The 13,832-nt window shown below is 50.2% G+C and overlaps 1 protein-coding gene across 2 annotated transcripts in view; it reads right to left on the minus strand.

Annotated features, from left to right (window-relative positions):
- Positions 1-13,832, minus strand: part of SSH2 (slingshot protein phosphatase 2) — a 93,158-nt gene that overhangs the window by 6,997 nt on the left and 72,329 nt on the right. For both annotated transcript variants that reach the window (XM_071575276.1, XM_071575277.1), the window contains 7 exons: positions 13,099-13,293; positions 11,239-11,332; positions 10,985-11,113; positions 7,898-7,944; positions 6,384-6,530; positions 5,490-5,690; positions 393-1,236 (listed from right to left, as the gene is read on the minus strand). In XM_071575276.1, the coding sequence (XP_071431377.1) occupies positions 393-1,236; positions 5,490-5,690; positions 6,384-6,530; positions 7,898-7,944; positions 10,985-11,113; positions 11,239-11,332; positions 13,099-13,293 (1,657 nt within the window). The remainder of the gene's footprint in view (positions 1-392; positions 1,237-5,489; positions 5,691-6,383; positions 6,531-7,897; positions 7,945-10,984; positions 11,114-11,238; positions 11,333-13,098; positions 13,294-13,832) is intronic.

Genomic DNA, 13,832 nt, shown 5'->3' on the forward strand with positions numbered 1-13,832 from the left:
AAGTCAGATAAATATCCATGCAGGTTTGGGACACTGGCTGGGCTTGGCTGTGCAGGGTCCAGCTGCATTAGTGGGTCAAGTCCCACCTTTCTGCTCTCCTGATGCAAAACTCAAAAATAAGTTTCTCATGAGAACAGTACAGCAGGTCAGGTCAAGGTCAGCTCAGCCAGTGCCCTGCCAATGCCAGCACACTGATGTTTAAGGAAAAAGTGCAGAAAAGGGCAAGTATCTAAAAGTGAAGGAAGAGGGAAGCATGCAGCAATCCTTCCCCAAACAGCCATCCTGTCCAGTGAAAGCAGGGCTAGAAAATCCCATCCACAACCCCCCCAGCAGAACTGCCCATGGACAGGTTTAAACAGCAGTTCCTATAAAGACAAGGAAGTTATTTTAACCTTTTGTTGTTCTTCATCTGTGGAAGAGTCATCTGATGCCTGAGGAGAGTTTCCAGGGCTGTTCCTTCGAGCATCTGCACCCCCATCCACAGCAGGTGGCACTTCCAGCACGGGCACCCTGGAGACTCCATTCCTTCCACTGCCTTGCTCCTCTGGCCTGGAGTGGGAGCAGGTGCGGGACCGGCTCTCCTGGGAAAGCTCCACAAATTTCCCCAAAGCACTGACAAAATCGATCCTGTCTGTACTGAGCTCTGTCACTTCGGGCTGAGGATTCTGTTGGAGACTTGGGGAATTTTGGTTTGGGGACTGGGAAAAGTCTTTCAAGCATGAAGTGAATTCATCCATGGGAACCAAGTGCACGTTCATATCAGGCTTAAGGGCATCTTTTTCTAGATCATCCACTGTCAGGTCAGGAAACTCCGTTATTTCCAAGGGGTGCTGCAGCTGCATTAAGGCCTCAGAAGTGTGGCAGTTATCAGGGGGAACAGAGTCCACACAGCACCCTGCCGTACAGCCATTGATATTGTTCAGGTTCAGCTTGTCCTCCATCTGCTCAGTGTGGAAGTCTCGGCACGTAAACTCTAAGTGGATCCTTCTCTCCTTTACACACACATCCTCCGTCATGTTTGCGTCCTCTGGGAGCTGCTGCTCCCTGTCCAGCTCAGCTGGGTACATGGGGGGCACGGGCTGCTGGTTGTCGTTGGTCTTTGCCTCTGAGATCTGGTCAGCTGAGGTGGTGATGTCCTTCTTGCCCAGCTCCAGCCCAGCCTTGCAGATGGGCTCGTGGTGGTCCGACAGGTCGCTGTCCGAGTGTGAGCGCCACAGCTTGTTGTGCCGCTGTTTGCTGCAGGAAGGAAAGCAAGAAAACGTTCAGCAGTTTTCATGTGCCACAGCCAGACCCACCTTGTTGTAAGAGGATACAACCTACATGAAAAACTGTGCCAAACTGATCCCAGCTGCAGCTCCACCTGAACAGTTCAGGGCCAAACCTACTGTGGGAGAATGGGAGAAGTTGATCCAACAACGAGTCACTTCCCAGGACCCAGATCCCACAGCACCATCCTGTTCCTCACACGCCTGTTCCCCAGCAGTGTTGGATCAGTCCACTCAACAAATGCCATGTTTAATCAACTACACAGTGTGCTCCTTTCTCAGCCAGAAAACACCTTTCCATTTTCTAGCAAGTGAGCCATGACCAGAAGAGACAGGATCCCTTGTCCTGGACACAAGTGGGTGGTTGACACTGAATGAAATCCAATTTCCCTCATGGCTCCTCCTTTGAGTAGCTTCAGTGACCAGTAACTGGCTCTGGTGACCAAGGGACAGGGTGGGGTGAGTGGACATGGGTGTGTGTAAAACACAAAAGACATCCTCAACAGTGAACTAACAGCCCACACCACACCCACCTTCCACAGGAAGGAAGCTCAGGAGTTCTCCAGCTCCTGGAAAGTCCCTTTAGGAAGCTCTAAGCAGCTGCCAGTGACATTGCATCACCCTCTTCACCTCCACCTGCCAAACCCCCAGCCCACGCAGCGAGGCTGACACAGAGCCCCGGAGGCAACTCCTCCCCGTGGAACCCCAGAGGCACCCCAGCGTGCCAGGGTTTGCCGGGCACAGGGATGTGCTTCCACCCACTGCCCCTAGGAGGAACACAGAAACCGCAGAAACCTCCTTGGAGCTGCAGGAGGCCTTGCAAAACCCCTCAGTACCTTGCTAGTGTGAGCAGGTGCTCCCAGACACATCCACGGGCTGCACTAAGTTAATTAAGAGGTGCTATTGAGCTAATTAGCATGTGTCAGTTTAGTTGTGGGTGCCCAACAGCTAAGGAAAATAACCCATTGCAGATTTAGGTTTCCAACCCCATAATGAGTAGCAACTTTCACGTGTGACACAGGGCAGAATCAGGCCCTTTCAGAGGAGAGGTGGATCAGGATCAGAGGCCAAAGACACGGCTCAGGGGTGCATGAGCTCTCTCTGTTGGGTTTTGGAGCACAGTTTGACAAAGGCAGCAGAAACAGTCTTGTCCCTGAGGCAGGTTCTTGCTGGGGCTCTGTATGGGATATTAGAGATTTTTGCTGATATAACCTGGGGACCTGTTGATGTTTTCTGAGGGCACTTCAGTGCTCCAACCCAGCTCTCTGCAGCACATCTGAATTTTAAAGCCAAAATTACCCCGTGCATGAGCAAACCAAACCTGATTGGCACCAATCTGAGAATCCAAACAGATGTCAAGCACCACTGGGAGCTGTGCTGTGTCAGCTTCCAACCTCACACTTCCTCCAGTCTTACGAACTGCATGACATGCTTGAAGCAGAGTCAGAGAACAGGAGTCCTGTCCCTTCCCAGAACCATCTTGACTTTCCTGGGCAACATTCCTGGTGCTTGTGCCCACACCAGCTTTGGATCAGGAGCCCCCCACATCTCTCACCAGTTCTTGGGTATGAAACTACTGCTGTTGATTCACAAGCTGCACAAGGCACAGGAGATCCCAGTCACTGTTTTCCTGTAACTTATCCATGACTAGTATCAGAAAGAGGTTTGGCTCAGCCTTGCTGTGTTTATGAACAGAGGGAGGGGACAGTTTAACTAAAGCCAGGAAGTATGACAGTCCCAAAGAGCAAAACATGCTTGTTGTTGTGACTAAAAGCAGGCAGGGGGTTTTCATTTTACAGCTGGAAAACATATCCCAGTTGCCATAACCCCAACACAAAACCGTAACTGGATAGTGTGAGCACATGGCTGCCCTCACATACCTCCCCCTGAAATCGGAGCAGTCACATGAGTGGCAATCTGTTGTTTTTTTGGTTTTGTTTTTTTTTTTACCTGTCCTGGAATACCACAGCAATAAACAAGGCAGCCAGAGGGCAAAGCTGAATAACACAGAGAAGGAGGAAAAAGGGCAGTTTGGAGCCAAGAGGGGAACTGCATAAGAGGGACTGTTCTTTCAGCACGGGGGGGACATTGCTGGCTTCAGAGAAGCTTCATTTACTGCAGGCTTTTTCATCCTACACAGATGTAATGCACTGCTCTTGCATTTTTTAAAGCCTCACAAGTAATTCTGTTTGTGCCATTGTACAGGGACTTGCAGAGTAGGTCAGGAGCAGTGGTGTGGCTTCAGTGGGAGGGGAGCCACACACCATATAAATGACAGCAGCAAGAAAATATTTACCTCTGAAAAATAAAATACTACAAGACAGGAGAAAAAATTACCCTTCATCAAAACGTTTGTACAGAGTGTGCCAGACTGGCAGATTAGCTAAACCAACTGCAGGGCTGAGGGCTTTAAGATCACAGAATATCCTGAGTTGGAAAGGACCAGTAAGGATCTCAAAGGCCATCTCTTCAGTGAATGGCCCTTCCAGGGACTGAAACCACAACCGTGGCATTACCAGCACCAGCTCTAACCACCTGAGCTGGTCTCAGGTCATCTATGTGAGATACCACCTGCTGCCAGCCCAGGGCTCCTCACAGGTGTTCACCCACCTGTTTTTCACATCTAAAAAGGTTCTTTTCCTCCATCCAGTCCACCCCAGTGAGATCTAATTTCCCAGTCTGCTCAATGCACACCACACTGGTCAGGTCACTCTAGCCCAGAGTTAGCACTGACCTTTACTGACCAGTGCCAGCAGCATGTTGGGTGTCACGAGGCACCAAAGGCAGGTGTAGTGTCTGTCTCAAAGGATTTCAGTCCAGAAGAGCATGATTTTTTAAAATATCTATTCCACTCTCATCTGTCCTGAGATTTGATACTACTTGGCTGCTTTTTAGAGAGAAAAAGGTCGCTGTGGCAGTCAGTGTTTGGGAAACACAGGGAGAGGAAGGCAGGCGTGGGAAGAGGTGGAGAAGGAAGATCCTGTGGGTGCACCTGGGGAGGGAATAAGCTGGGAGGAGCTCTCAGGTCACTTACCTGTGCAGAGGGGGAAAGAGGGGAGCTTACACCAAGGGTTTGGTGTAAAAACTGGGAATTCAAACCTGGCCCAGCAGCAAAGACAGTCAGTCTGCTGGGAGCCGGTGGAGAGCAAAGGAGGAAGGGTAAGTCATTAGAACAAAAGGGAAGGGAGATCTTTGCAAGTAGATAGAACAGATTCCAAAGGACAGAACTAAGCAGGGGACAGAAGTGAAACAAGCCCTACAGGGGGGATGAGTGCCTGAGCTGCTGTAAATAACAGCACATAAGACATGTAGATGTGGCACTCGAGGACAGGGTTTAGTGATGGGCTTGGCAGTGGTAGGGCATTGGTTGGACTCCACGATCTTAAAGCTCTTTTCCAACCTAAATGATTCTGTAATAAGGAAACACCTTCCAACAGCACCAAGAAGCTTTGAAATTTACTTTTTACTTTGGTCCTCCTGTGGCAGGAGGCTCAGCCTGGGTAACTCTGCTTGCTGTAGATCTGCTCCCTGGAAAAGCACACCAGGATCCCAAACAAAGCACCGTAATGTGGCAAAACAGAGTATCACTGTCTCCTTCCAGCTGATCATGGGAAGACATTGCTTAACACAGTTTGAATATTTATGCAATATTTATGTCTTTTTGCTAGTCAGGTGATAGCTTGGGAATTACAACACACTTGCCCATACCCAGGCCCAGCTCCAGAGCAGCCTCAGGACTCCAGGCAGGAATAAATACCGTTGTTGCAACGCTCAGAACATCCTGTCCCCTCCCCTTCACACCAACACTTACCCAAGGGATCTAAATAAAACCAGACCAGCTGCTGAGGAGGGGCATGTTCAACAGGGAGCTGTGGGGCTGTGATAGAGACAAAGTGAGCTCCCTGCCAAGTGATGTTACAAGCAATGGGGACATCATTTATCCCTGCTGGAGTCTGCACAGCTCTGAATGCTGCACTCAGATAGCACTTCATGGGATGCTACTCTCCAAAAAACAGACATTGTAGAAGTCAGAGAGCCTCCTAAAAGCTCTTTGTCACACCTGTTTTCCCAGGCTGAGACAACCCATGGAAACAGAGCACTGTGATTCCCAAGACGATCCCGAGCTTACATAACACACTGATGGAAGCTCTAATTAAACCAATGGAGCCAACCATTCCAGTGTTACACCTCGGCATGGACCATCAGGCCCATCCCTCCCCTCACCTGGCCAGCAGGATGCCCTGGTACTCCTCCAGCTGCCGCATGAAGCTGGGGTTGGGCTTGGTGACGGTGCGGCGCTCCTTGACGTAGTCGTAGGCGCGGTCCAGGTTCCAGCCGTACTCCTTCATGGCGTAGGCGATCACCGTGGATGCCGAGCGGCTCACCCCCATCTTGCAGTGCACCAGGCACTTGGAGCCATTCTTCCTGAAGCAGGAGAAAGACAAAAGGGGATCATGAAACAGAAAAGGCTTCTGAGAAGCTTAAGGAAACAGCGACTTCTTTGTCAGAGCATTATCAAATGTGTTTTCAACACTCTGGCCACTGTTGAAGTCTGGGACGTGATCTGATAATCCAATTTACAAACTAGAGCAAGACCCACAAAGACAGTAAGAACAAGGTCTTATTAATATCCTTAAAGTTTTTGTTACAGTAGCACTTCTGAAGGTGTTACTGCAAAGTGGACAAACGCAGAGATTTATGAAGACCTCTAAAGACTAACATGGCATCCTTGAGCTCAGCTCAAATGGTCTGCTTGGAACAAGCAGTATTCCAAATAAAAGGAGCATCTATCCCACAAACATGATGTCACAGTTCAGACACGCATCCCAGGAAGACACTGAGCAGCTCAGGGCAGCCTCTAGCACAGAGATTTTCTTCTACTGCAAACTTCTGACAGTTTATTATTAGCTTACAATTAACTAGCTGAATGAGATCAGCACTGCTTTAACCAGGTGTTTGAAAACCTTCACCTGGCTACTTAGACAGAAACCCACAAAATGAAAATGCTCTGATTCCAGGCAGGCAAGGAGGAAAAGCAGTTACAAAAATCAGCAGGAAAACATAAAATGCTTAGTATACACCTTCTAAATGCACATGTTCTAACCTGAAAAAACTTACTTTGCCTTGGAGATGAACTTGTAGGTGTCATTCCAGTAAGCCAGAAGATCTGTTGCTTCTTCATCATAAACCCGAATATTGTGGTACTCAAAGAGCCCAGGGAAGAAGTTGTCTATTTCTCGAGTCACATTCAAGATATACCTCACCCTGCACAGACAGAGGAACACGGCGAGTTCAGAGGGATGGATGTCACACTGCCCTGCCCTGCTTTGCAAGGGGCATTTGAAAATGCAGCCTTGAACAAACTTCTGGGAAACCAGGAATTAACATAAAGAACCAGCAGCTAACACAGACAAAAGGTTTTGCTGAGCAGTTTAGTGCCTGATAACAGGACTGTCATCCATGCTGGAGAGAAACTTCCTCTGCAGTATGTCAGGTAACAGTGCCCACCACCTCTGTTCTATGTGTCAGCAGCACTTGTGTCACAGGAGCCCCTCACAGGCTGTTCAATTCATGACTGCACACTTTCTGAAAGCCCTTTTGAATCTCTCCTTCTGCTGCACCAAAAACACAGTAAGATGGAAGCCATAAGCTCTTAAATAACAGCACAGCTAAACAAATGCAGAAAATAACTACAGAGAGATGTAACAAACAACAAGCCACTGGGGAGGATTTATCTCTTATGCCTAAATTTTCTGGAAAGGAAACTGCTAGAGAAAGCATATGGTATTTATGTACACTACACTCAGTATTTTTAGCCCTGAGGGTTACTTGTGAGATGCTTATGAAATACACTCATGCTGGGATATCAGACAGAACAAGGGCACTGCAAGGGAGGGACATCCCTTTGCCCAAGCAGGTATGACATTGCTGGCAGTCCAGTAGGACCTGCTGGACTCAAGGATTAACTGTAGCAGACCTTGAGCTCAGCAAGAAGAGTCCATTTTCCCAAGCTGAATTTCTGAGGTACAGAAATATGCTACCAATTCAGCAGCATGATTACTTTTTGCCACTGGACTGGGACAAATGAGCCAAAGTTATAAGCAGTGATTTAATTGCAAAGTCTTAGTGCTTAGATCCACCTGGCCTAGAGGAGGACACTCTAAGCCTAAGCTTGAAAGGCAGACAGGGCAGGAGGCAGCAGAATCCATCAGTGCTCAGAGAGCTCCAGGGCTTCACCTCCTCCTGGGCCCCACTCCCAGCAGCAAGTGCTCCTCTCCCTGCTCTCCCTCCTGTGGGTCCAGACTTGGCTGTGCCTCCATAATCAGTCCAGAACAGGGGGCTGGGATTGTGGGCACAGAGCCAAACATGGGCAGGAACTGCAGCTTTACTACTTATAGCCATGAGATTGCTGCCTTCCTTTGTTCTCCTTGGGGACATCAGTCAAGGTCAGGGACTAAGAGTTTTGTACTTTAAGGGTGCCTGCTTGTGGGACATGGAGTTTGCAGGAAGCAAGAGCTTGTTTGGATCTGCAAATCCCTTAGTAAGACTGAGGTTACACAGCAGGTATGGAGGAGAGCTTGTTGCTTAGACAAGTGTTAAGGCTTTTGAGCTGATGGCCTGGAGCTACTTACCCTCTGTTCTGCAAGTCTTCCAGATTGGAGGCATTCCATTCTGAACCCTGCAGGGAAACGATGCAAAGAGACACATCAGGCAGAAGGAAGGCATGGCCAGGCAACTGCTGGAGGGAGGGACTGCCAGCACTGAACTGGAGGAGGAGGCTGCCCAGCCAGGTGTTGGATAGCTGGGGGTCTGAGCACAGGGGTACACAGAACAGTGGCACCAGGGCTGATGTTCAGCACCTTCTCTCGCTCCATTAACCAGATCTCTTTGGAAACAAGAAGCAGCTCTGCAAAGCAGGGGCCCAGCACCATATGCTGGCACTGTCTGCAAACTGCTGACAAATCAAATTCAGCAAGACAAGACAACTCCACCCTTTCCCTGGAGGCTGCTGCCAGTTCTGCCACACAGAAGAGAAACTGCCTGCATTTAAAAGCCATCCAGGTGCTCTTTATACACAAAACACCCATCTGGCACATCAAAGGCAGCACCACCTTAAGCTCACTTGGGTTACATCTCTCCAAGTTCAAAGCTGTGTGAGCAGAGACATGAACACATTTAACCCTGGCCAGCTAGCCCTGTTCTCTGCAGCACACACAGGGCTCCAGGCTGCTTGCTTCCTGCTCAAACACAAAACCACTCTGCCTTCAAAACTTAAGGTGCACAAGCATCTGCTCTCCCTGCCTAAAATGGCTCCCAAATGGAAAGATGGTTCAGATGAGTAAGCAACAGGCACCCAGGCAGCAATGCCATCAGTGCAGAGCAGCCCTGCCTGTGGCTCCCACACTGCCCCAGGGCCAGGAGAGGCACAGCCAGGCCCTTGGAACACACCCACCCTCAGCCTGAGAGCAAGAATGTCCCAGGCTTGCAGCAGCAGCAGCAGTGTCCACCCAGAGGATGGGCTGCTGCTTGCCCAGGAAGCCTGCACAGGCACCCTGAGTCTGAGATGGGGGAGCTCCCAGAGCTCTGACTCACAGACAATTCTGGCCACCCACAGCATGTCCAGGAGCACACTCAGCCAAGGGCTGTGGATCTGTCTGGCAGCTACTGGGGACAAGTCTGTGGCCTTGCCTTGACATTTCAGGAATACAGCAAACAAAATGCAACTGGTTCTTCCCAAACTGAATTACTGTCAAAGAAAAATCATCATAATGAAGACACCACTCAAGGGCTCAGCAGAGATTTGAGCAGAACTAGAGGGCAAATGTTCCATGCCATGGTAGGCCAGATTTCAACAGAATCCACTGCCTTCAGCCACAGGTCAGGTCAATCCCAGCACAGCCCAGAGCTGTGCATGATGTGCAGAAGGGCTATGTAGGTTCTTGCTATTCAGTATCTGCCAACAAATTTTGATCATATTTACCCAAGCTCCCCAGACTCCAGCTTCATGTCCTTTTATAAACAAGGAAGAAAAATTTACTTCAGGCCTGGGAACCATCACTTTCCACAGATATGGAGAACAATGCCTTAAGGGTGAAAGCCTTTTCTTGTATCCTTTGATTCGTAATTACCAACATCATCAGGTCTCTTATTTCCTGCTTTGTTATTTTAGCACTCCCAAAGTGCTCTTGCCTCCACCTAGATGGGAACAGCCCCTTGCCCTGCAGAGCCCTCAGGGGCAAAGACACACTCCTGAGTGCAGCTGGTGCCCAGTCCCAGCAGCCCTGCTCCCCCTGCAGCCCTGCTCCCCCTGCAGCCCCTGCTCCCCCTGCAGCCCCTGCTCCCCCTGCAGCCCCTGCTCCCCCTGCTCCCACTGCAGCCCCTGCTCCCACTGCAGCCCCTGCTCCCACTGCAGCCCCTGCTCCCCCTGCAGCCCCTGCTCCCCCTCTAGTGCTGCTCCCACTGCAGCAGCTGCTCCCACTGCAGCAGCTGCTCCCCCTGCAGCCCTGCTCCCCCTGCAGCCCCTGCTCCCCCTGCAGCCCCTGCTCCCCCTGCAGCCCCTGCTCCCACTGCAGCCCCTGCTCCCCCTGCAGCCCCTGCTCCCCCTGCAGCCCCTGCTCCCACTGCAGCCCCTGCTCCCACTGCAGCCCCTGCTCCCACTGCAGCCCCTGCTCCCACTGCAGCCCCTGCTCCCACTGCAGCAGCTGCTTTGCAAACACTTCTATTTCACACACAGCTCTTCTCCTTGGTGCTGCCTTCAAGCCTTAAGGTCTTCTTCCCATTAATTGCACTCAGAGCCAAGACTCCAAGCCCTGCAGTGGACCAAACTGCCTGTACAGCTTTGGAACAGCACCATGAGCCTGCATGAAGTCTCCCTCTCCATAAAACACAGTCTGCAAAAAAAAATCCATTACACTGTAGGGGCTTTAAGTTTCCTGGCTCTACCCCAGCATGATATCCTGGGAGTGCTCCCATTAACACAGACCATCCCTTCTGAGCTGGAGACTGGGAGAGGCCCTCTCCACTTGGAAAGGCCAAGAGGAATGGCTTTGTGTAAAGCTGAGCCAACCTCAGACAGCCCAACCAAAGCCGCGTCCGACGCTCCGGGGCTGGGAAACCCAGTGGAGCACTGACTCACCACAGGGAGCTGCAGCAATTGCACAGGGCCCAGCAGCAATGGAAGGCAACCAGGCAAGCAAAACATTAAACAGCAAAATGTTTATGTTTCCTTAAGTGACTTATCTCCAGGATTCCTGGTTATGCTACTCCGTTCCTCCTGGAGCACATGAGCTCAGAGCTTTCCATATACCATTAGCATCACTCCACCTGAGTGTCACACAGCTCTCCCCAACAGCTCCCCTCTCTCTTTGCTGCAGTTATGCCCTTCTCAAACACACATATAGAACTTGGTGTGTGGGCACCCTCATCAACTAAAGCCACAAAACCACTCATATCAATGGAAACAGCCCTGAAAAAGAGTTAGAAATAAGATTTCTCCCTTCCATCTGCTAGTGTCAGGGTGCTTGGCTGGTGCTGTATGGCAAAGTTTAGTACAGCCAAAAGGCCAGGCTGCCCTTGTTCAGCAGCACTAGTGTCTTGCTTAACAGTACATGACTCCAGATCAACCAACCTCTCCTTCAGAACTCCTCTGACTTCCTCCAGCGGCCAAGCCAGAGAGAGGTGTTAGGTGTGTCTACTCTTGAATTCACTGTTGCACTTACCAAGAAGACATGATCAAATATCTGTGTGGGGCTGTCCATCTGCCCGAGGATCACGATCATTTCATTGTCAATGAACTCCTTGAACTCCCGCAGGTTGCACACCATCTGCATCTCCAGCTCGGTGCGGATCTGGGTGGGGAGGGGGACACAGGGAAGCCACCTGAAGCTTTTGTTCTGACCTTTCCTCATGGCACAGAGAGCTCTCTAGTGTGCACAACAGCACTTCCAGTGCTGCTCCCTCCCTCACCACTCACCTCTTTTGATGTGATGTTCTCCAAATCTTTCTGCATCATGATTTCCCTTAACTTGGTCTTAATTAGCCGTTCCGTGCGTTCCCGCTCAGTTGGGCTAATCAGGAGAGAGCAACAGTCACTGGGAGGGGAAACAAACTGGACTTGTGGCACTTTTAAAATAGGTATTGTATAGACTGGATACCCTGTGGAGTGTCAGATTCTCACTCTACTTCCCCCCAGCATGTCCTCAGCTGCAGGGAATTCAGGTGACCGTAAAGCCCAGTTTAGATTCCCAGTTGTATATGAAAGACACCAGCTGAATGCTCCTAATCCACTCATCCAGAGAACCTCTGGTATTTGGTAAAATTTAAATTGGGAAGGCTGCATTATACCCTCTGGAGCAATATCTAAGCCTCTCCCTACCTTTCTTGGAAAGGTAACAGCTCCAAAAGTCCTTACATGGAGAGACGAGGGCAGCTAAGCCCCTGCATTCCTCCCGCCCCTGCTGCCAGGGGCCTTATCACCAGCTGCAAAAATAGCCTGGCTAACACCAGGGGAAGCTGCAGCAGAGCAGCAGCACAGGGCTGGCTCCCCAGCATCTCCAGAGGGGACCCAGCAGGGACATCTTGCACCACCTTCCTCTTTCCCTGGAAAGCTGCCAGGATGGAGACGGCACAGGCACTACAAAAGTGTTCAACTGGTGGTTCACAAATGAAAACCATGAAAGTTCCTGGTCCTTTTAACCTCACACATTATTTCAGGACTCAATTAAGAGAATGACAGTTAAGTGTCCCCAGGAAACCATTCAACTGCTGCCACCAGGAAAAGGGTGAGTTAGATATCTATTTATATATGGAAAGCTGCAAGAAAATATTAATCTGACAACCTGCCAGAACTTTGCAGCCACCCTCCCTTATATTAAAAAACAATCAAGTGTGAAGACTTGTTCACAGCTGAACAACTGCTTAGCATCATTATTCACTCACTGAACTCCAGCAACAGGAAATATCTGGGCACATAAATCACCCAAAGGCACTGTTGTACTGGGAAAGCAGCTGGGCCAGTGAAGCCATTTCTCCTACACAATGGGCAACTTAAGCCCTCACACTTGGCATGACATCTGGACACAGACTGCCTTTGAGGTTATGGTATCAGTACCATCACCAATTACTAATGACAGTGGTAGAAAAACCTTGAATATTGATAAGAGTCTATAAATTTTGCCTTTCCAAATTGTCTACCTATCCACCTCAGCCACTGTTTTGGACCATCTATCACCAGATATCCCACCAGTTAGCTGGAGGCATCCTGCTCCACACTTGCTGAGCTTCTCAGAATCACAAAAACCTGCACTGCTCTACATCCCCATTTTTAGGTGTACCAGAGGGATGCCATGAGGATGTTTCTGAGCTCACAGACTCAGAAGTTCATACATAAACACTTCAATTTACTGCAAAATGAACTGAGTAAGCATAAAAAGACCGTGTTGGTCTGAACATGAGCAAAGTCAAAAGAAACCTGTTCCTTCCAGACCTGGAAAACAGAAGACAAAACCAGCAGAGGAAGGCCTAGGTACACACACCTCTCTCATTAGTTACACAGGACTCACCTTGCAGAAGCAAAGGTATGAGAGCCTAAAGCCCAAAGTAAACAACTAAACTGAAAAGAGAGGCTGGAGAAGGAGCAAAGGGACCCACAGGAGGACCAGACTTCCAGTGCTCCTATTTACCTAACCAGGAGTCCACTCATTACTTGGAACAGGAAATCTCTCCTTATTAACACCTAATTAAGAGCAATCTCTCGTGGAAACTGTGTTCTGGTTTGGAGACTGCAGTCCCTGACAGTGCAACACTCTGGCTCAGCACAGCCCAACCAACTCACACGTCTGTGAAGAGGGCGGGCGAGTCTGGCCGGTGGGACTGCACATCCTGCATGGCGTTCCACTCGTTGACCGACGACTGGTCCGAGTTGATGTGGCTCTCATAGTAACTGACCCACGTGAGGAACAGGCTCCCTGGGTAGTAGTTGTTGCTCCGAGCCACTTCACAAGCCTTGTGCAAACTCTGCAGAGCAGACCTAGGAAGGGAAGGAACAACACCTGCAGGTTTGATTCTTCCTCAGCTGGTACCGAGCACAGAGCAGCCACCAAACCCAGGGTGCTGCTCACGTGCCATCAGTTGGTACAAACACCAGGCTGGTACCGAGCACAGAGCAGCCACCAAACCCAGGGTGCTGCTCACGTGCCATCAGTTGGTACAAACCCCAGAGCAGGAGCCCTGGCAGGAGCAGGAGGCTGCCCTGCAGGAGAGGATACCTACACACTGCTAGAGCATGCATGTCTGAACTGGAGCATGCCAAGGCAAGCCTGGGCAGTGGGGAAGAGCAGAGGCACCCCTGTCTCTGGCTCCAAAATCTGCTGCATCTACCCAAGTGCTAAATAAGACACACAGTCTGTGTCCAAGACAGGGTGCTGACAGCTCCTACTGTGCCATCAGCTCCCCTGCAGGGACACCCAGGAATCAGAGAGCTGGACAACCACAGGCTTGGGACTGTACTGAGGTGTTTGTGTCTGCCCTCTCTCACTGCATGATGAGGGATGTCAGAAGTTTCTTCAG

Source organism: Pithys albifrons, chromosome 21, assembly GCF_047495875.1.
Source record: "Pithys albifrons albifrons isolate INPA30051 chromosome 21, PitAlb_v1, whole genome shotgun sequence".
In the NCBI taxonomy this organism is placed as follows: Eukaryota; Metazoa; Chordata; class Aves; order Passeriformes; family Thamnophilidae; genus Pithys; species Pithys albifrons.